At 36.3% G+C, this 20,103-nt stretch overlaps 1 protein-coding gene across 7 annotated transcripts in view; it reads left to right on the forward strand.

Moving 5' to 3' along the window:
* CAPS2 (calcyphosine 2) overlaps positions 1-17,127 on the forward strand; it is a 33,360-nt gene extending 16,233 nt beyond the window's left edge. For 6 of the 7 annotated variants that reach the window (XM_055809066.1, XM_027793456.2, XM_027793457.2 and 3 more), the window contains 10 exons: positions 1,257-1,376; positions 3,733-3,807; positions 4,698-4,793; positions 4,901-4,994; positions 7,146-7,261; positions 10,209-10,285; positions 11,913-12,067; positions 12,608-12,727; positions 13,804-13,900; positions 15,194-17,127. In XM_055809066.1, the coding sequence (XP_055665041.1) occupies positions 1,257-1,376; positions 3,733-3,807; positions 4,698-4,793; positions 4,901-4,994; positions 7,146-7,261; positions 10,209-10,285; positions 11,913-12,067; positions 12,608-12,727; positions 13,804-13,900; positions 15,194-15,369 (1,126 nt within the window). In that variant the 3' untranslated portion in view covers positions 15,370-17,127. The remainder of the gene's footprint in view (positions 1-1,256; positions 1,377-3,732; positions 3,808-4,697; positions 4,794-4,900; positions 4,995-7,145; positions 7,262-10,208; positions 10,286-11,912; positions 12,068-12,607; positions 12,728-13,803; positions 13,901-15,193) is intronic. The other variant, XM_027793458.2, reaches the window with a different exon arrangement.
* The last annotated feature ends 2,976 nt before the right edge of the window (positions 17,128-20,103 follow it).

Here is a 20,103-nt window from a genome sequence, read left to right on the forward strand (position 1 = left end):
ACAATGTTAAATTCCAAGCATCACTGTAGCAGGATTAAAAATACGGAAGTGTTCAGAGCAGAAATCCCCAATTTTCTAAGAAATGCTTGTTCCATGTCATATCTACAAAGATACAGGTAAAGCACATGATTGCAGAGGTTATCTTAAAAATGTACTGGTTGTGTTGAAGTGTTTCTGTTCTAGTGATGTTGGATTAAACATACAGATTTGTTCATCTTGGATCATGGATGTTCATTCTGTGCTTAACCTGCTTCAGCTGCTTTGCCTTATTTTCTCCATTTATTCCTTCTCCTACTCAGAACCCTCATGTTGACAATGTCAAAACAATATTTAGTAGTGCTGCAGCTGCATCAGGGTGAACTTTAATTTAAAAAAATCTCTCTGTTTATGTTCCAAATATAACTGTGCTAGTACTGCCAAACAAATTGGTATCAGAGAACAGGATGCTAATTGGGGATTAGTTCAAAACTGTTGCATGAAAAAAATCTATTTTGATTTTTTTAATTATATTTTTTAGTAGAGCCAATCTTGCAGTTAAATCAGTGTAATTGATGTCTGCAAAGGTGCATCAGAGAGCAAGTTTATAAAACTATTAGCTGTGCAAAATTTTTTTCCCTCTGATCATGAACCATTTCAATAATGTAAAAAGAATCTAATTTATTTTTAAAGGGTCTCTTCTTTTGTTTACTTGTTGAACTGTTACAGAGAATATAAAAATTTTCAGAAACGGGTTCATCTATTTTTTTTCTGCTTGATGAGACTTTGGGGTCTTATGGGCTGTGTATACAGTGCTTTGGGAGAGGAATTGCCAGTCTTTTTGCTGGATGATGTCATTGGCCAGTATGACTAACTGCTGTCACTGATTTTTGAGGGAGCTGTGAATAAAGAATATCACTGATGGAATACTTACAGAAATAGTCAAAATGAGGAAAAAACACCTTTGTAATTCTAAGATTTGCCTTCTATATACATATATAAAATATACTTCAAATAATACATATATACATGTAAATTTAGAATATAGTAGTGCACTGCCAGAATATTATTGCATATATTTGATTTTGAGTAATAGACTTCAGAGTCTGTAAAAACAAACAGAAAAATAAGCCCACAGTTTCATGCAAGCTTAATGGGTAACCCCAAGATTTTATTGCTGTGTTATTCTTGGGTGTTTTCTTTCCTGAGGAAGAATTTGTAAGGTCTGAAATTCAAGCTTACTAATTTTCAGAGGGCTTCTCCCTGCTCTTTCTGATCAGAGCCATTATAAGTGACCCAGAGCAGTCCACACGTGATGATGCTTACAAGGAAGCTGAAGGAATTCTGGGACTTGGGAGAGCACCAATGCATTTTAGAAAAAGAATGCTCCATGAAACGAAGTAAGCTTTCTCTAGTGGTCTGGTTTTTTTGTTTGTTTTGGTTTTTTTTGTTTTTTTTTTTAGAAATAGATCTGCTGTGTTTGCCATTATTTGCAGCTCTGCAAAGTCTGTTTACCTTTCCAGATATTTTATTTCTGGCTTGGCTCCACTAGCTTCATGTGAAACCTTTTTTGTAGCCTCCCCATGCTTATAATTATGTGTAGTGGGACCTTTTTTTGTGGATCCTCTGGAAGAACATTCTTAAGCTTATATTGATATTGTTCATCATAGGGTCTTGCCAGCCTTTTCTGAGCTGTGGAATGCTTGTAATCTTGTCATATCCTTTTAGAGATTCCTATCCTGAGGTGCATAAAATTGCATAAATATGCATCTGTAAGTGCTAATGTAGATATTAATGATATAATCATACTTTTCTTTCATGTTTTGATTTCTGCGGCATTAATTAACCATATTGGTGTTTAAATGTCATTCCTGGCTGGTGAGCATTGAAATAGTGATACTAAGGGCTTGAGAAAAACTGAGAAAACACTGTGATCCATAAAATTAAGTGAATCTACAGGTCCAAATTCTTTTCTGCTGACCTTTCTCAATGTGCAGGCAAACATCTCGGCACATTTTAACATCCCGCTCTAAAGTCTTTCTCAACAAATATCATCTTTGTATTCTTAAAAAGGGGGACACACACACAAAAACAGTTTCAATCTGTTACACCTATCACATGGACAAATCTCCGTTTCTGGAACTAGTAATATAGAATCATAGAATGGTTTGTGTTGGAAGGGACCTTAAGGATCATTTAGTCCCAGCCTCGCTGCCATAGGCAGGGACACCTTCCACTAGGCCAGGCTGCTCAAAGCCCCATCCAGCCTGGCCTTGGACACTGCCAGGGATGGGGCATCCACAGCTTCTCTGGGCAACCTGTTCCACTGTCTTGCCACCCTCACAGTAAAGAATTTCTTCTTAATATTTACTCTGAATCTACCCTCTTTCAGCTCAAACCCATTCTCCCTTGTCCTCTCACTAATGCCCTTGTAAAAAGTCCCTCTCCAGCTTTCTTGTAGGCTCCCTTCAGGTACTAGAAGGCTGCTCTAAGGTCTCCCCGGAGCCTTCTCTTCTCCAGGCTGAACAACCCCAATTCTCTCAGCCTGTCTTTATAGTTGGGGTGCCCTAGCCCTCTGGTCATCTTTGTGGATCTCCTTTGGACTTGCTCCCAGAGGTGCATGTCTGTCTTATGTTGGGGGCACCAGAGCTGAACGCAGGACTCCAGGTGGGGTCCCACGAGAGCAGAGTAGAGGGGTAGAATCAGCTTCCTCATCCTGTGGGCCACACTTATTTTGATTCAGCCCAGGATATGGCTGGCTTTCTGGGCTGGAAGCACATGTTGCCAGGCAATGCTGAGCTTCTCATCCACCAGCACCCCCAAGTTTTTCTCCTTGGGGCTGCTCTCAATCTGTGCTCCACCCATCCTGTATTTGTGGTTGGGATTGCCCCAAGCCACATGCAGGACCTTACACTTGCCTTTGTTGAGCTTCATTAGGTTCCCCTCTGCCCAGCTCTCCAGCCTGTCCAGTTCTGATACACCAGAATGGCAGCGCAGCCTTCTGGTGTATCAGCCACTGCTCCCAGTTTTGTATGCTCTGTCCCTTCAGCCAAAGGTCACTGATGAGCAAGTTGAACAGGACTGGACCCAGTACCGACCCCAGGGGCACACCGCTGGCTACAGGCCTGCAGCTGGACTCTGCCACTGATCACAACTCTGAGCTCTGCCCTTCAGCCAGTTCTCGATCCACCTCACTGTCCACCCATCTCACCCACACTGCCTGAGCCTACCTATGAGGATGTTGTGGAGACAGTGTCAAACACCTTGCTGAGGTCAAGGCAGACAACATCCACTGCTCTTCCCTGGTCGACCCAGCCAGTCACTCCATCAGAGAAGGCTATCAGGTCGGTCAGGCACCATTTCCCCTTAGTGAATCAATGCTGACTGTTCCTGATAACCTTCTCTTCCTCCACATGCTTAAAGAAGTCCCAACGTGCGTGTTTTTGCAAGAAAACACATCGATTCATGGAAGGATAGTGAGTGGTAGAGGTTTAATTCTTTATATTAAGTTTATGTAAACAAACGATCTCATTCATATCTATGCCTTCTGTGAATTTACTCTCATATAATTACAGAACACATTTCACATTACAACTCTTGAGTTACTTTCTAATTCAACTACAAAGGTTCATCTCCTTAGCCAGTTGCCAAGGATACCGTATTTCACATTTTCTGCTGTTTTGAAACAGTTGATTTTTATGTAATGTTTTTCTGTGAGCATATAGGTATCATTAACATGCTGCATTATTTTCACAGAATAAGGACCAAATCAGGATTAACTGAAAACATGCTCTCTAACAAACTGCGCTTTGATAGTAGGATTATATCAAGGTAATCACAAATTTTGTGAAACCTTTCAACTCTATGAATTTATGAATTATATTCTTTACTCTATTGAACTAATTAATTGCACTGAAATTTCTGTTCCCTATGTTTAGAAAAAACTATGTGCTGTGTGGGTATATATATGCATACATGTATAATACAAATTTTGATGTGACTGATGGATAGCGGCTTTACAGTCCCTTTGTAGAACATTAAGATGCGTAAGTAATGTTACGTTACCATCGTACCTGTAGCTCTGGGCAGGATGGTTAGCACAGGGACTGTGTATAATAGTGCTCGTACCTGTTGCGCTTCAGCTGAATGAAAAAGTTGTTTTAGCCCTGTCTTACTATGTGGCAACTGCCATGGATGGAAAAGATGGGTTTGTGTCTCATTTGTAGCTCCTTATGTATTAAAGTTGTAGATTTAGGGCATCTTTGAAACTGTTCTGAATTGAGTAGTGGTGACATGACCATATTCTTAAACTCTGAAAGTGGTGCTTTTCTAAAGCAGTGAACTGTGTACTTGTTAGATGTAGCTGAGGGTTCAGCCATGTAGCTTCGTATATCATAGCTTCATATACCATAATGAATGCAGTAGTCCTGGTGTAAGTAATCCCTTAGTCGTTGAGTGAGAATTATGTTGGTATCCTAAAACACGAAGCCTTGAAATATATTTTTAACATTATGGAGAACGGAATATTGCATTAAAACATGTCCACATATAGAAGTTGAATTCCATGGTGGGTTAAGATAGCTCTTTCAAAGAAAAAGACTGTACAACATGCAACATTGGAAATAAAATGCATATTCCAGAATAAATGTGTTTTATGTTTGCATTGAATTGGATTTATATAGATGCAAAAACATAAAGGTGCTTTTCAATTTTCCTTTTAGAAATGGTCATGATGCTTGTAGAGAGTTGATTGGATTTTTTTTCACATGTGACAGATCCCTTACTGTGTACGAATTTCGGCAGTTTGGAAAAAATAGGTAGGATAAATTACTTTTTTTTAAAAAGGTTTTAGAAAACTTCTTGCAACTGTATCTAAGAAACTTAAATGTAATTGTTTTACTAGCACTTTTGAATTATTTCACAGAACAAATGCCTTGCCTTTCATTCGGAAGGGAATTTATCAACATGAACGTGGACAAAGGAAGGGGAAAGCTTATGACCTTAGTGACTTCTATATTGTAAGTGTTCTGCTGAATGTAAGGCAATTTTGTTGGTGGTTTGGAAGTAATATTATAGATACTTGAGTTGAAAATTGTGATCTAACTTTAAGAGAAAATAGGATAAGGGGTAATGGCCTTAAGCTGAAAGAGGGTAGACTTAGATTAGATATCACGAAGAAATTCTTTATTAGGAGACTGGAAAAACACTGGAACAAGTTTCCCAGAGAAGCTGTGGATGCCCCATCCCTGGAAGTGTTCCAGGCCAGGCTGGATGGGGCTTTGAGCAACCTGGTCTAGTGGAAGGTGTCCCTGCCCATGGCAGGGGGGTTGGAACCAGATGATCTTTAAGGTCCCTTCCGACCCAAACCAGTCTATGATTCTGTGATTCTTTCCCTCCAGTAACGTTTTCGAATGAAAAGATTTTCAGGAGTCTGGATTATTTTGCTGTCCCATGCTTTAGGTTCCGGTTTTGGCTTCAGATTAAGCTGTAGTTCCCGATATTCCCACGAGAGGGCACAAGACTGCAGACAGCGTAGACCTTTTTGTAGGCAAAATGAGCAACTCGGGAAGGAAAGTCCTGAAAATGAAGTAGAGCAAAGTAATTGATAAAAATTAATAATCTTTGCAAGGTCTGCTGACATTTTTGACGCGATAAAATGATAAAATGCATTTTTTTAAACATGAAACTAACATTTTAAACTAACCTGAAGTTTGAAAATGTGTACTACCAGCTTTTTAGAGAGCACTTTTGAAACAATGGTAAACTTCATCTACCAGATAATTTGGTGACTGACTACAAATCATACTGCATCTTCTGTACTTCTGTACTGAGTTAAGTGTTCCTGGTTTATAAATACTTGAGCAATTTTTCAAGTACAGAGTGTTTTCACTGAGTTCGTCATATCCTCCTGCAAATCTTGAGTTTAGAGCAAAAATGTGTTTGAATTAAGTATTGAAACTAAAAGAGGACAACATTAGTTCTTAGTGTTTTGTCTAACCACCTGCCTAATTCTAACTGTTTATATGTGGCTATGATGTAAGAGTTTCCAAGATGAAATAGATTACTTTCTTTATGGTATGGAAATTGAAGCTATTTTTTAGAGGTTTGGGGTTTTTTTAATTATTATTATTGCCCTGTGTATCTTTGTAACCTGCAGATAGAAATGTGTTCTGAATAAAGATGCATCTTAAAGCCATTCAGAAAATGTACTGTTGCCAAGTTGGATAGCTCTTCAGAATAACATCATATCTGTGAATCTCCAGATCTGCAAACTGGGTTTCTGGGCTGACATTAAGATGTAAAAATCTCTCACAAAATCCAAATGTTTGAGACACTTGCACAATAACAGTGTCTCTGTCCCCTTCCTAATTTATGAGTTTTGGAGGCTTTATAACCCAAGCCTGCATGGATATTACAGTTAGAGCTGCTGCTTTTTTTGCTGCTTCTCAGCATCCTTTGGGTTTAGTTTGCTGCTTTTCTTTCTCTCCCCTTCCCTCTTCACCCAAACCAAAAAGCATCCTGAACTTTGCAGAATATATGAAGTGTTTTCTCTGTCCCCAACTTGAAGGGAAGGGTGGTTTGTAAGACTAGAAGAAACTATGCAGGGTAATAGAACTGTGTGCTACTAATAACATTTTTATTCAATATTTATTCGTGAAATTTGGCAATTTTAAAGAATAACTTTATAGTTAAACTTCACAGGAATGATTTGAACTTTGGGAAGGCTTACTTTTTAGTGGTTATCTCAAGTATGATTTTAGATTATTGAAAATAACTGGAGGGTTTTTTCTGGTTTAAGAGAACTTTGCTGTCATGGAATCAATGTGGCACCTTCTGTGACTATTCTGTGGTCCAGTGAGTTTTGGATCCCATATGGATGAAGGGAGAAGAAAAATTGAAAAGTAGAGCCTGGCTGAGGGAACAACAATCTCTAGTCTTGTGTTTCTAAGCTGTAGATTAGGCAACAGTAGTCCCTCTTACTAGACAAACCTCTATGTAGAGGATAATGTGTCACCTTGGAGCCTGCAGCTGTTGTTACTTAGTACTAGAAAGTTAAGCAGGTTAACTGACCTTAGTTGCACTTTTCCATCACTTCATACCAAGGTTTTAAGAATGTATTTTATGAAATACATGACCTGTTTGTAAGTTGTTGTATGCTTTGCCAACAGGGAGCTAACCTAACTTTCCGAAGTATTGATCATAACCTTCCAGAAAGTGTTAAGCAGAACCCAGTTCTCACCCTTCGTGTGATAAGTATAGATGAAGCTGCTATGGATTTTCTAAAGTAAGTGCAGCTGTTTTTCAAACTACCTTTCCTTCCTTAAGCAAAAAAGTTTTTTTACTAAGAGCTTCTAATATCTTATACTGCTAAAAAAATAAATCTGTATTTAGGCTGTTGTTAGGAGACTTTAGTAATAGGTGTTAGTGGATGTTCTGTAATTCATTAACTTTCTAGAATGATGAGAGGTAATTTTAAAATAAATACATTATAAGTGCCTTGTTTGCTTTGTTTGAAGTCAGGTGTTTTTATATACAAGTCATATACTGAAACTTTTCTTATGTAATGGACTAAAATACTGCATTTGGGGAAAATCTGCTTTTTTGTGATCAGCATTATTATTATTGAATCTTTTGTGACAGTTATGTTAAAAGCTTGTATCAGTCATACACAAGTATTTCAACATAGGCAGGGGAAGGACTGGGGGTTTCTCTCTCTGTTTTTTCTTCTTCATTCCTTTCATTCCCCTTCCTATCCCTTCATTCTTCCTTCTTCCATATATTGCCACATGTTGAAGACTTCAGGCAGTGGGACAGGATTTCTGCGCTCTTTCAAAAAAAGGTTTTGGTAAATTATGTTGTTCCATAGTCTGAAAGATGGGAATTTCTTAGAAATTTTTTAGATGGTTAGGTAATTGGTTAATCTTTGAATATGTGTTATTTTTGAAGGTCATTCTCAATAGCTATGCAGAAGTAAACTGTCTAGGGAATAAAGCGTCTTTCTCTGGCGTTTCTGGCTTTTATTGTGAGTATACTGGTTTCTTAGCACAAATAAAATCTTGGTATAAAATTTATCACCCTGCTGTGTTGCCTGAACACAGAAGTTACTTAAGTGTTGGAAATACAGTCAGAGTTTGATTACTCAAATTTTGGTGAGGAGTGTTTGTTGATATCAGATGTTGCAAGGCAGAAATTTTCATAAAATCACAGAATCATAGAAAGGGACCTCCAGAGGGTCTCTAGTCCAACCCTGCTGCTCAGAGCAGAGTTTGCTACAGCAGGCTTCTCAGGGCGGCTGCAGCCAGTTGAGTTTTTAAATATCTCAAAATATGGAGACTCTGCAACCTCTGTGGGCAACCTATTCCAGTGTTCAGTCACACTCAGTACAAACATGTTTCCTGATGTTCAGAGGGAAGCTCCTTTGTTTCAGTTTATGCCCACTACCTCTTGTCCTGTCACTGGGCTCCGCCTAGCAGATCCTGTCTCGGTTATCTTTACTCCCTCCTGTCAGGTGTTTATACACACTGGTAAGATCCCTCAGGCTTTCTTTTCTCCAGGCTAAACAGTTCCAGCTCTCCCAGCCTTTCTTCATGTATCAGATGCTTCAATCCCTTGACTGGGACCAGCAATAACACAATTTCAATTAAATATGTTTAGTATCTAAAGACTACTTTTGTTTAGCACAACTTAACCAACTATTATTTTTCTTTCTGCAAGTGTTTAGATGCATGAAGCTTGTTCTCAGTTATGGTAATATTCACTTTAAGGACCTTTTACACTGAAAGCTTTGCAAAGGAGCCATAGTGAGCTAACAGTACATAGAACAATAAATTCAAATGTAATTTGTTATAGAAATATATAGTTGTATGATGCTTAATGCTAGTGGTTCCCTTTCTGCAAGTTTTCCATGAAATAAAAGACAATATGTTTATTTTCAGATAGTTTATGTAAGGCATTTTACATCTCAGAAGCCTATCGTTCTGGTAAACAGCTTTTTGTTTCATTTGTTGCTAATCTTATACCTGTGAAATTTGGAGTTGATCCAATGTTATCTCTGAAGGCTGCAGAAAGAAGACCTGCTCACTGGGTTATAATTTTGCATTTTTTTCTACCTGTGGTGGAACAGATTGTTTCTTTTTTATATTTGCTCTCTGTGTTCTTTCCATTAGTGACTAATTTTCAGATTGTGAAGTCTGTCTTTTTCTTCTGAATGGGTGTGTTATTGAACTCGGTACAATCTGGTGCAAAACTCTTGAACTGAGTCTTCCTACCTCCGTTACGGTACTCACAGAGAATTCTGCTCAGGTACAGCCCGGAAGGTCTATTGCAGGTTTTCAATGGCAGCTATGCCCTGCTGTCACAAGCCATGAGTCTTGTTTTACATGTGTTTTGGAGAGAGAATGCTGTCCTCTGTAGGTGGTCGTTGGCTTTACGGTTTAGGTGGTTTGATATAGGCAAGCTTTTAGGGACTTCATAATGGGAAGGTACCCAAAGCTGAGACGAAAAGTCTTTAATAGGCAGCAGAGAGGTCTCAGAAAGCAGCAGGGGGAGTACTCTTCCATAACAAAGCACTGGCAAGCAAGCAGCTCAAAGTTGACGGTACTGCGTTTCTGTTTGCCCTCCTGTTCTGATAATTATGACTTTTTTCTTTTCTTTTCTTTTCCTTCCAGTAGGTTCTTCCACAGTATTTTTTTATCAACCTTTACAATAATTTCTGATGGAGTCTTCTGGGAAGCCCTTTTCAGAAGGGAACTTGTCAGACAAAACACAAAATCTCACTATAATTCCTAGATCACACCTAAGATATGCTGATCCAGTTTTTAGTCTATACCCTTGCTTGTTTCTCTTCTAAAGAGAAACTTGTAGCTACTTCATGTTATTTTCCTGATGGTAACGAAATGTAGTTGTTTTAACAAGCTCTTCCAGTGGCCTGAGCTGGAGATTAGGACTCTTTTGAAATAAATTTCTGGAGTTTTTATGCACAGGAGAAATTATCTATAATTAATGAATTAGTAGAGGAGCTGCTAATGGAATATTGTCAGAAAGGAATTTCTGTATACCTGCGGCTGTTCAGCAAGGGTGTGTGCCATCTCAAACCCAAGCAATTGGATGCAATGCTTAAGGGTAGTATAAGAATTAAATATAAAGTTCAGTATGTTTTTTACTACAGCTGTTTTAAATTCAGTAGTATTATATGTAATTTCACCAAGCAACATTAATTTTTGTTATTTTAGAGCTTCTTCTACAGAGTTCAAGCAAGAGTGTTCCAAGCAAGTGGTTGATGACAACAAAGTTTTCAGGAAGATTCAAGGTTAGTGTCTAGCAGAACCTATTCTAATTTCTGCACCTTTGTCTTTTCAGGTCAACACCAAGAACAATAGTGACGTTATAAAGATTTTATTTGTATAAATGAAATTAAACAAAATTCAAATGTTTATCAAAATATTTTTGGAAGTGATACCAGCATAAATCAACCACAGGAATAATTTCTTCTCTTTTTCTTTAAATAAACAGTCAGGCTAAAGATTGTGGAGACAGTACAGAATAATTATACATGTAATCAATAAAATGTTAATCTCTGTGTCAACATAATCTCTGAAAACATGCTGAAACATAATGCTGATCCTATGTTAAACTGGTATTAAACTAAAAAAGTTATTGGCAAAATGCACAAGCACAATCTCATTTTTTTCCAGTTATTTTTCTGCTAGATGCTTCTTTTGGCCATTATTTCTATCCGTTAATAAGTTATTTTTGATAGTCTTTAATGTTATACTTATTAGAGTATGTAAGTATAATTGAATAGTATATTCTGGAATATGTAAACAATTTTTTTCAGGTTCCTACCTACAGTCTTTAGGACAAAAGCATAGCTTTGTGTTTAAAATCACGGGAAGATGTTTATGCAGTGCTGTATATTGTCTTTGTAACCTGTGGTCAACCAAAACTGTCCAGCTTGTATAATCTCCATTATTTATTGTCATTAGCTAAACCTGGTTTCAGTTGGCACTCTTTGGTCACTAAAATCTGCTTAGACTTTTAATTTTAGAAAAATTCTTGGAATAATAATTAGGGATATTTCTACAATTTTATAGTTTTTCCATTTTTTTTCCCTTGCATAATAGACACAAATTGATTTCTCAGTTGTCGGACTACATCTAAGGTTGCTGGTGTAGCTGGGAAGAAGGTTACATGTATGTGCTTCAAGACATCTTTTAACATACATCTGAGTTTGAACTTCACTTGAAAAAAAACTTGCTTCTGTCACCCTCCCCCCTATTTTGCTTTATAATTGTAGATACAAATAATTTGAAGATATACTATGATAATCTCTTATCAGATTATCTGTTAAGAGATTATGCTAAGAAACTCAGGCATCCCTAAAGTAAACCTGCTACCTAAAGATTTTGATAAGGCTGTCATTTTTACTGTAGAAATAGTTCTCTGCATATCATTTTGGAGCAATTTTGCAGCATTACTGATATTTGTTCTTGTTTCCAGATGTATTTAACGTGTTTGTACAATGAAGGAGCAACTCTGTGTCCCATAATGGAATGCTTGTATTACCAAAGTAGTGTTCCTACATTGTTTTGTATGTTGAACAGTGGTGTGTAATCAGTTCTAGCAGAAGTAAGCAGTTTATAATCTGAGCACGTAAAGGGTGTTAGCCATTCTCCCTTTCTTTCTCTGATCTCTGAAAAAGTTTAGTAAGATGTTGCTGCTGCTTTATATTATTTTTACTCAAATATTAAGTAACTGATAGTTTCATTTTGATCTGACATTCTGTCATCAAAGATAAGGGAGCCTGGATGCGTGGATGTGTCATTTTAACCAGAAATTTCATAAGTAGTTGTGGGTTTCTTTACTGTTATATCAGCTCCATAGCAAGTGACCAACTTCAGGTAATCTCTGTGTCCTTTATTCCTCTAAATCCTCAGGTATACTCAGAGAGACACTAAGTAAAAGAGGAGTTCGGGTTATAACAGGCTTAGGAAAGTATTTCCGACAAGTAGACAAGAACAGAAATGGTTTTCTCTCTCAGGCAGCCTTTAAAGAAGCTCTAAAAGTTTTCCATTTGGAAATTCCTGAAGAGGTAAGTCTAGTTGGAACTGTAATCATGGGTGTTACCTTATTTTAATTTATGGAATCAGTTATTTTCTTTGCTTAAATCTATAGTTTAATGGCTGTTTTTTGCAAGGTTGTTGAGTTTAGGGGTTTTTTCCCCCCCTTGTGGTATATTGACATTTCTGCATTAGGTTCTGTGTGAAATTCTTAAAAATAAAAAGTAATACATTTAAAAACATGCAACCTTTTTAATCATGAAGAAGCAAGTGGTATTGCAAATCATTTTTTTCTTATTTAGCCTTGTAAAAATAATCTAGAAGGTGCTGTTTACTTATCTTTTTTTTATATATATATATATTTTACATTTTAAAAATAACCTGCAGCTACCAGAAATGCATATAATGTGAATTATGCTCATCTGTGATTGATGATGACTTGCGTTATTTTGAAAAATATTTTAATCAGTTTGGATTTGGAAGGGTTACAGAATACTGTAATTTCCTATTCTAGTAATTGTTTTATTCTAGGACATAGTGAAGAACTCCAGCAAAATATTTTTAAATTGCAGGACTTTGAATCCTTATGGCTTATTCTTGATGACAGCAAGAGTGATAAAGTCGATTATGGAGAATTTACTCATGCCATATTTGGAGAAATGAATGAATATAGGAAAGCATTTGTAAGAAAAGTAAGTTGTTACAGATATTCCAAGTATAGATATTTTGCAGTCTAACTTTGGAGTTGGTTATTCATCATGTTCTGGTTATTGGTTATTTTTGTTATTGTTGTTTTTCTTAAACTGTGCATCTGGTAATTGACTTTTTAAATTTTCAGATCAGTTCATTAAAACAAATATAAATCAGAGGACTGCATGCTGTTTCATTGTAGAATTAGTTAATTTTAAACTCTAGAATTAAAATTCCTTTATTATTTTGAGTTTATGCATATGTGTGCTATTCTTACAGATCAGTCCATGAAACTATCTCTTTCAGAAGTATGTTTCCTTATTTTGGCAGATCACTATATCTGTGTGCAGATTTTTTTCCCCTCAGTGCCAGAAATAGGTGGCAGTAATACTTGGCTCCTTTGAGACCTACAGTTGGGATTGTTGTATTCCTGAGACTATTTATATTTAAAATGCCATTTATTATACGTCTATAATGTAACGTGGAACTGTTTGCAGTATGAAACACTGATCACAAATCAATCGGTAGAGTAGCAACTGGATATCAAGATCAAAAGAAATTACATACTTTCATACTTTAGTCACGGAGGATCTGACTCCCTTAATCTTATGTATCAAGCACGTGTATTTGAGTAAACTGGAATGAAAATGAAGCTGCTCTTAGCAGTGCTGAAGAGGCTGTGTTGAGGCCTCTGTCAGAATGATGCAAGTATCTTAGTAATTGGAGGAGGCAGAAGGGAAGCAGCTTAATTCTGATTCTAAGGATGAACTAGAAATTTTGGAGAGAATGATTTTTTTTTGTGTTAGTGAGGGGACCACATCTGTTATGAGAGCTGTTGAGATAAAATAATCATGAAACTCCATAATCTAGAATAATTTTCTGGTATCTGGTGCCTTACATAAAATAGATAATTTCACATAATCCATTACACAAGATCTAAAACTATGTGCTAGGTAGTTAAATATCTTGATATTTAATCTAAATATTTGATCTTTAAGTTTTTCCGCTTTTTTACTCTCTTCTTATGTGCTTATATGAAACTCTTTTTTTTTTTTTTTTTTTTTTTCTCCCCTTATAGGCTTATATGAAACTAGATTTCAGCAAAACTGGGAGTGTGCCTATGGTAGATATCAGAAAATGTTACTGTGCAAAGAAACATCCTCTAGTATTGGCAGGTAATTCACGTGAACAAAAAAAATAATAAATCTGTAACTACTGAAGTCATCTTGTTAGCAGAGATACCAGATCCAGAAACTGGTTGCAAATACAAACTGTTTTCATATTGGCTTAGACTCGAGCTGGTAAGGAGAATCTTTTTTTTTTCCTCTGATGACCTAGAACGTGTCTATCTGGAACACAACTACGAATAATAAGGGAGTTCATAGACACAATTTTAATACTTGCTTTTTATCAAGCTGCTAATACTGCATATATGCAGAATAATTCCTTTCCCTGCCTGTGTAGAACTACATTTAAGCAGCTATTTCTCAGCTTTGGTGTGCAAGTTATCAGTGACACATATGATGTTAGTAATTTCATTTAGGAGGATACTCCCATTTCATGTTACTGTCTTCCATCAAACTGTGCAGTTTCCAACTGACACTGAATGTACTTGGCACTTGAAGTTCCTTCTGAATAAGTTACTCATTTACTTCTGGGACAGGATTGTCATCCTCTACAGAGGAAATGTTGGTATCTTCTTTTTTTTTTTTTCCTCAGGATTCTCAAAAATGTTTAAACTCTATCATTGAAAAAATAGAGTCTAAATATTTGTGTGAGTTTTTAAAATAACATCTCTATGTACCAAACTAGTAATTGTGAAAGCCTCCTTAGTGTCCTGACTCTTTCTATTTTACCTGTAGAAGAGAGGATGTTTTTTTGTATTGCTGGTGTTTTTAATGATAACACATGAAGATACATGGTGGTATAGGGATTTTACACATACAAGTTTTTCCAGTGTTATAGTGCTATATTTTTTCCATTTTTTCCCTGAGTGCTATGAAATAGTCTTGAGTATATTCCTTATTAAGTCACTAAAACACATGTAAATTGCAGAACACATTTCAAATGCAAACTTGCATTTTAATATTTTCCTGGAGCTTTGAACTAGTATTACATTAAACATATGCTTTATAGAAGATAATTTCTGAATTACCAGAATTTTAGTTTACAAATGCATTACTCAGTTTTTGCAGTCATTTGAAGAAATCTTCCTGATCTTGTCATTCATTGAAATTGACCGTGGCCTCTGTTGATATTTAATGCTATCATGTTCTATTAAAGAAAAATCATTTCTGCAGCTGTTACTAAGTGAGACAGTGACTTAATTCTGAAATCAGAATATTGAATTTGTTCAAGAAAATAATATTTGCAAGCTAAAATTTGGAAGTTTCTTGCCTGAAGTATATTCAATGCAATATATTCCCTGTACTTGAAAACGTATTTAATAGAAAAATATACTTTCACAGGCAAAGCTACAGAAGAAGAAATTAAATCATCGTTTCTAGAAACATTAAGAGAGTCCTGCAGCAACCCCAGTGAAGTGTCCTATTCTGAGTTTGAAGATTACTATGAAGGATTAAGTATTGGAGTAATAGATGATGATGATTTTGTTAATATCTTAAGGAACCCTTGGGGAATTTAGAGTGGAAGATTACAAAAATGAAGAAGGGACGTTTTCTACAACAGGGAGTGAGCTAAATAAGGGAGGATTTAGTCTTGATGTGCATTACTTCATAATTAGTGTCTTAAACTGATTACAGGGACTGAAGATTTTAGATGCTTTCAGAATAATACATGGCAAATTCCTTAGAGGAGTGTCTGTTGAGCTATGCTAACCACTTTTTAAATATAAATTATGTTCATTCCTTTTCATTGGGAATAATAAAGGCTGTTCCCCATACTGAAAGGCATCATTTACTTGGTGTTAAAGTGACCTATTTTAAAATAAGAGAGAATTAGACTACTAAAGTGCATGAAAGGGTATATGCAAGAGGAAATTTAGTTTTACGACTTATTGTGAAAAGCTTTAGATTTGACTGCATAAATATGAATGGTAGCTTTTCTTCATAGTTTTCTTATGAAAGCAATATGTGTGTTCTTTGTGTCATTTTTTGTTTGTTATGCTGGTACTGAGCTTGAAAGAGAACAGGTCATCCTTTTCTGATTTTGAGGATATCTGCAGTACTGAAAGTGCGGAAATGTTCACACCAATTAGCCCTTTGGCCTGTGTACCATCTTGACTGATCCTTTTTCATTATGGTCTGGCATCTGAAGCTGAGCATTGCATCTCAAACATTTTAATAAGCACATATATATTTTGTAATGCACTTCCTCCTTTCCTGTATTTTGCTAAGTGTGTTTTTTTTGGAAAAAAAAAATCTTTACTTTCTATTGCTTTTTTTTTGTAATTAAAACTTTGCAATTATATCCTTTGTCAAGCTGATATATAGCATTTCCTATCAGCTCTAAAACAGAAAAGTCTAATAAACCCCCCCAAAAAAACAATCAAACCCAAACCAACCACCTCTGTCACAAAACATTAACCCATGAATTAAAATATTTCTGGCTACTTCAAATATTCGAGGTACACTTTTCAATGTAATACATCTTGTTAATTCGGTACAATTCTTTATGTTAAGAAATTAAAAAAAATGTATTATTAATTATATAGAGAGATAGATAGCCTTTGGTTTCAACATGCCTGTCACCAAAACTAACTGTATGTTGAACTGCATTTCTTGAGCAATTGAAATCTCTTTGTTTCCCCTGTGCTTGTCTGCCTGGTTTTGTATTTATAGTCTATGGTTAAACCTTCCTCTGAGACAGAATTTGTGTTTCATAGGATGGTAAGGGCAGTGCTGAAATGAGGGACTTTGGTCCCTCTGTGGCTGACTGACTTATTCTAGATACAACACTTCCTTGTTCTAATAGCTTGTGCATTGTTACGTTTTGATTGTTTTACCCTGTCCTCAGATGTAACTAAAACTGAAGTTTCTGCTCTAAATCCTCAAATGAGAGACTTCGGGGGGTTCTTTTGGGGCTACAAAAGTCTGTATGTATTGGTTTACAGAGAAAGGCAAATTCTCTGCTATTCTAAGAAGAATTCTGATGTGGCTTATTATGATTTTCTTGCTTCCCATTCCTGCTGGAATTTCTCTTGCTGGAAGGATTTTGTTAATTAAGTGTTCTTGGAATTGCTGATTCTGAAAGGGCAATTTCAGCTGGTTTTACAGGGATCTGCTTGTTAATGTGTCTGTTCAAATAGCTGAAAAATACTAAGTGGCATTTTTATTACTTTTTCAAAGAATCACTTGCTCTGTTCAGGCTTGTTCACTTGGGAGAATTGTACTAATGTATAAAATTGTAGCTCAATTTAATAAATGTGAAAGTGATTGTGAAATGAGTTATTGACATATTTCTTTTTACAATGCTTAATTTTTTGGTGATGCTTTTAAGCAGGTTATTCCACATTATCCTATGAAATGGAAAAACTGATGACAAGTGGATTTATCCTTAGTAGGCCTGTTTATTAGCAGAGGCTGTATAGGTCACATCTGCTGCAAATTAAGAGTTCTTTACTTTTTCCTTATCACTACAATGAGGTGCTGTTATAAGAACATTAATTTCATAGCTTTGGTAGTCATGCATTTGAAGACAGATCCTTAATCTAATCTAAGTAATTGAAGATAGATTCTACAGGTCAGAAATTGCCTGAAAATACAAGTAGGTACTCTGGTAATTATGTAAAACCTGCTTGGTATATAATTTCTATAAATACAAGGTCAGTTATGCATCAGTGGTTGCCTCAAAACTTCAGGTATGATGTCTGTGGTGAATTTTTAATGGCGTTCACAAAAGCAGTTTTCCACCTACCTACTGTTTTTCGTTAGCTAAGCTTAAGACTGTGACAAAGGATTCAAACCAACTTCTACCCAAGGCTGGCCCGCCATGCTTGCTTAATAGAAAAACACAGAAAATGTATTCAAATCAGGGTCTGTGGCGTCTGACTTCATTAACAGTGGTCCCGGTGCAAGGTTAATTGCATTCTGATTTGCTCTTACTTGTAAACAGGTAATGAACCTCAGTCCTTTTCTTTGATTGATGCTTTGTAGCTTTAACATTTTTTGGAGGTGTCCACTGGTGTTTACTGCCTTTAAATGTGTTTCAAACTTTTTCTGCCTTTGCTACCTTTCTCAGAATTGACCATGTTTTCTGAAATAGGATGTATTCTTAGAAGTGGCGTTCTCAGAGAATCTGGCTGGCTTCTTTCCTGACACTGCTTAGTGGAAGGAGTTGTCTTCATGCTGTTCTGATTTACACTTCTGCTAAAAAGGCTTAGCAATCTGCCATAACTGAGAATATCAGAAGTGCATTATGCTGCGAACATATTTTGTCCTACTAGATCTGCACACTCCCAGAAGACAAGTGGAAATTAATGAAGTGCTGTAACTCCTCATTCTCAAGGTCTATGACCACTTCATCAAATGGATATGCACTGGCAATGTTTAAGAGCGTTTTTAAAAAGCAAAACTCAGACACTTGTGCAAACCTTCAGTAGTTTCACTTCGTCAGCTAATGGAAATACGGCATCCTCACTTGGGATAGGTTTGTTGCCGAGAGGAGGTATTCTTACTGATTCACACCAACAAACTCATTTCTCTGCCATAAGAATCGCTGCCAGCTGATCAGGTTTTGTGGGTCTTCAGAGCCAGAAAAACAATAAGGTTAAAAAGGTTAAAAGTCTAGTTACCACTGTGTATGTGCAGGTGCTGTTTAGTTTGGGGCAGTTGTTTGGGATATTTTGGTGTTGCAGTGGTTTTGAGGTTTGGTTATTTGGTTTGTTGGTTGGGTTTTGGTTTTGGCTTTGGTTTGGTTTTGTGTTTGTTTTGTGGTTTTTTTTCCTTTTTCTTTGAGCATGCTCTCTCTAGATAGTAAAAGAGAAAGCCTAGAGCTGATTTCTTATGTGTTAGTCTGTTAAGTCTATAGAAAAGCAAAGCAGGTAAGTTTCTGTGGCAGAAAAAAGGGAAGGTACAAAATCACATGCTTTTTTTCCTAGATGTTACTCTAATTTATCCTTCCTTCATACTCAGCAATTTAAAGACTAATTCTGTAGCTGCTTTTCATGTTGTTAACCATCTTGTCTTTGAGAAGTTGAGTCAGAAGGACTCTTGTAATCATGAGACATCTCCAGTGATGAAAGAGGCAAGTAGTATTTCCTTCCAGATCTATTTAGGCTATTTTTTCCACAGAACACACTTCAAAATATTAACTGAGCTGGAAGGTGCTTAGGAAGGAAATGCAGTAAGATGGCACCTTTGTGATCACCCTATGAAGTATTTTGGTTTATGGCTCCTCTACTTTCATTGCACAGCTTCTTGATTGTGGGGAACTAAAAGCTTAGGGATGATAAAGTACCTTTCAGAAAAAAAGAAAAATATGTGTTTATCATGGGTTTCTTAGTGTTTATTATAGCATCTCTTGTGCGTACCTGGAATTTATAGTATCTGGGTACCTGTTTACTGGCTTTTTTTCTTCCTCACTCATGTGCTACGGTTCGGATGGAATTAATTGGATTTGTGCATGGAAACTTGTTTGTTGCTATCGGCGGAATTTTGTGTGTCTAGTATCCCCAGAGAAGCAGCCTCCAAAATAAGAAAAGCAATAGCCATTCCTTTATGGTTTGATTATTTATTTATTTATTTATTTTTAGGCTGTGTTCTCATGAGAGATGTATAATACTTTAGGGCCTTTTTCTGGCTTGTATATTTTTTAGCTTGTCTCCTGACCTTTTGCTGTCATTTCACCTCCCTGTTTTAGGAGCAAAGATGACCAATAGCAGTTTTGTGGATGCATCTTAAAGCGATATTCCCTTTTCTCTGTCAAGTAAGCGAACACTTAATAACTCCTATGACTAATTCTGGGATCCTATGATTTGTGTTGGCATGAATTAAACCCTGCACTCTCACTGGTAAAACTATTCCCCTGGAGTAATTTCTTTTGACAGTAGTATTTGCCTTGCAGATGCTAGTGATTAAACGCGGGTTTCAGTTGTGACTACTGCAGTTGTTTTCATCCACTAGACGTTCTTGAATTTTTCTTTCTCCATATTCCGTGACCAAAGGGAACAGCATCAGAGGTCAAACCAATGCTACAATTTCACTTTTTTTTTTTTTTTTTCCTTTAAAACCAGCATTGTGGAAGTGCCCAATATAGTCACACAGTTTAAACCAGGTTATAATATTCTGCTTTTTATGGTTTTAATATGCTTTTGAAAATACCTCTTCTAGATATTATTGTTGCATAGGTCCAAGTAACCACATGGAACTAAGCACTCAGAAAAGTTAGTTAATTTGTTTATTTATTTATTAAAACCAAG

This window comes from Falco peregrinus, chromosome 6, assembly GCF_023634155.1.
Source record: "Falco peregrinus isolate bFalPer1 chromosome 6, bFalPer1.pri, whole genome shotgun sequence".
Classification (NCBI taxonomy): domain Eukaryota; kingdom Metazoa; phylum Chordata; class Aves; order Falconiformes; family Falconidae; genus Falco; species Falco peregrinus.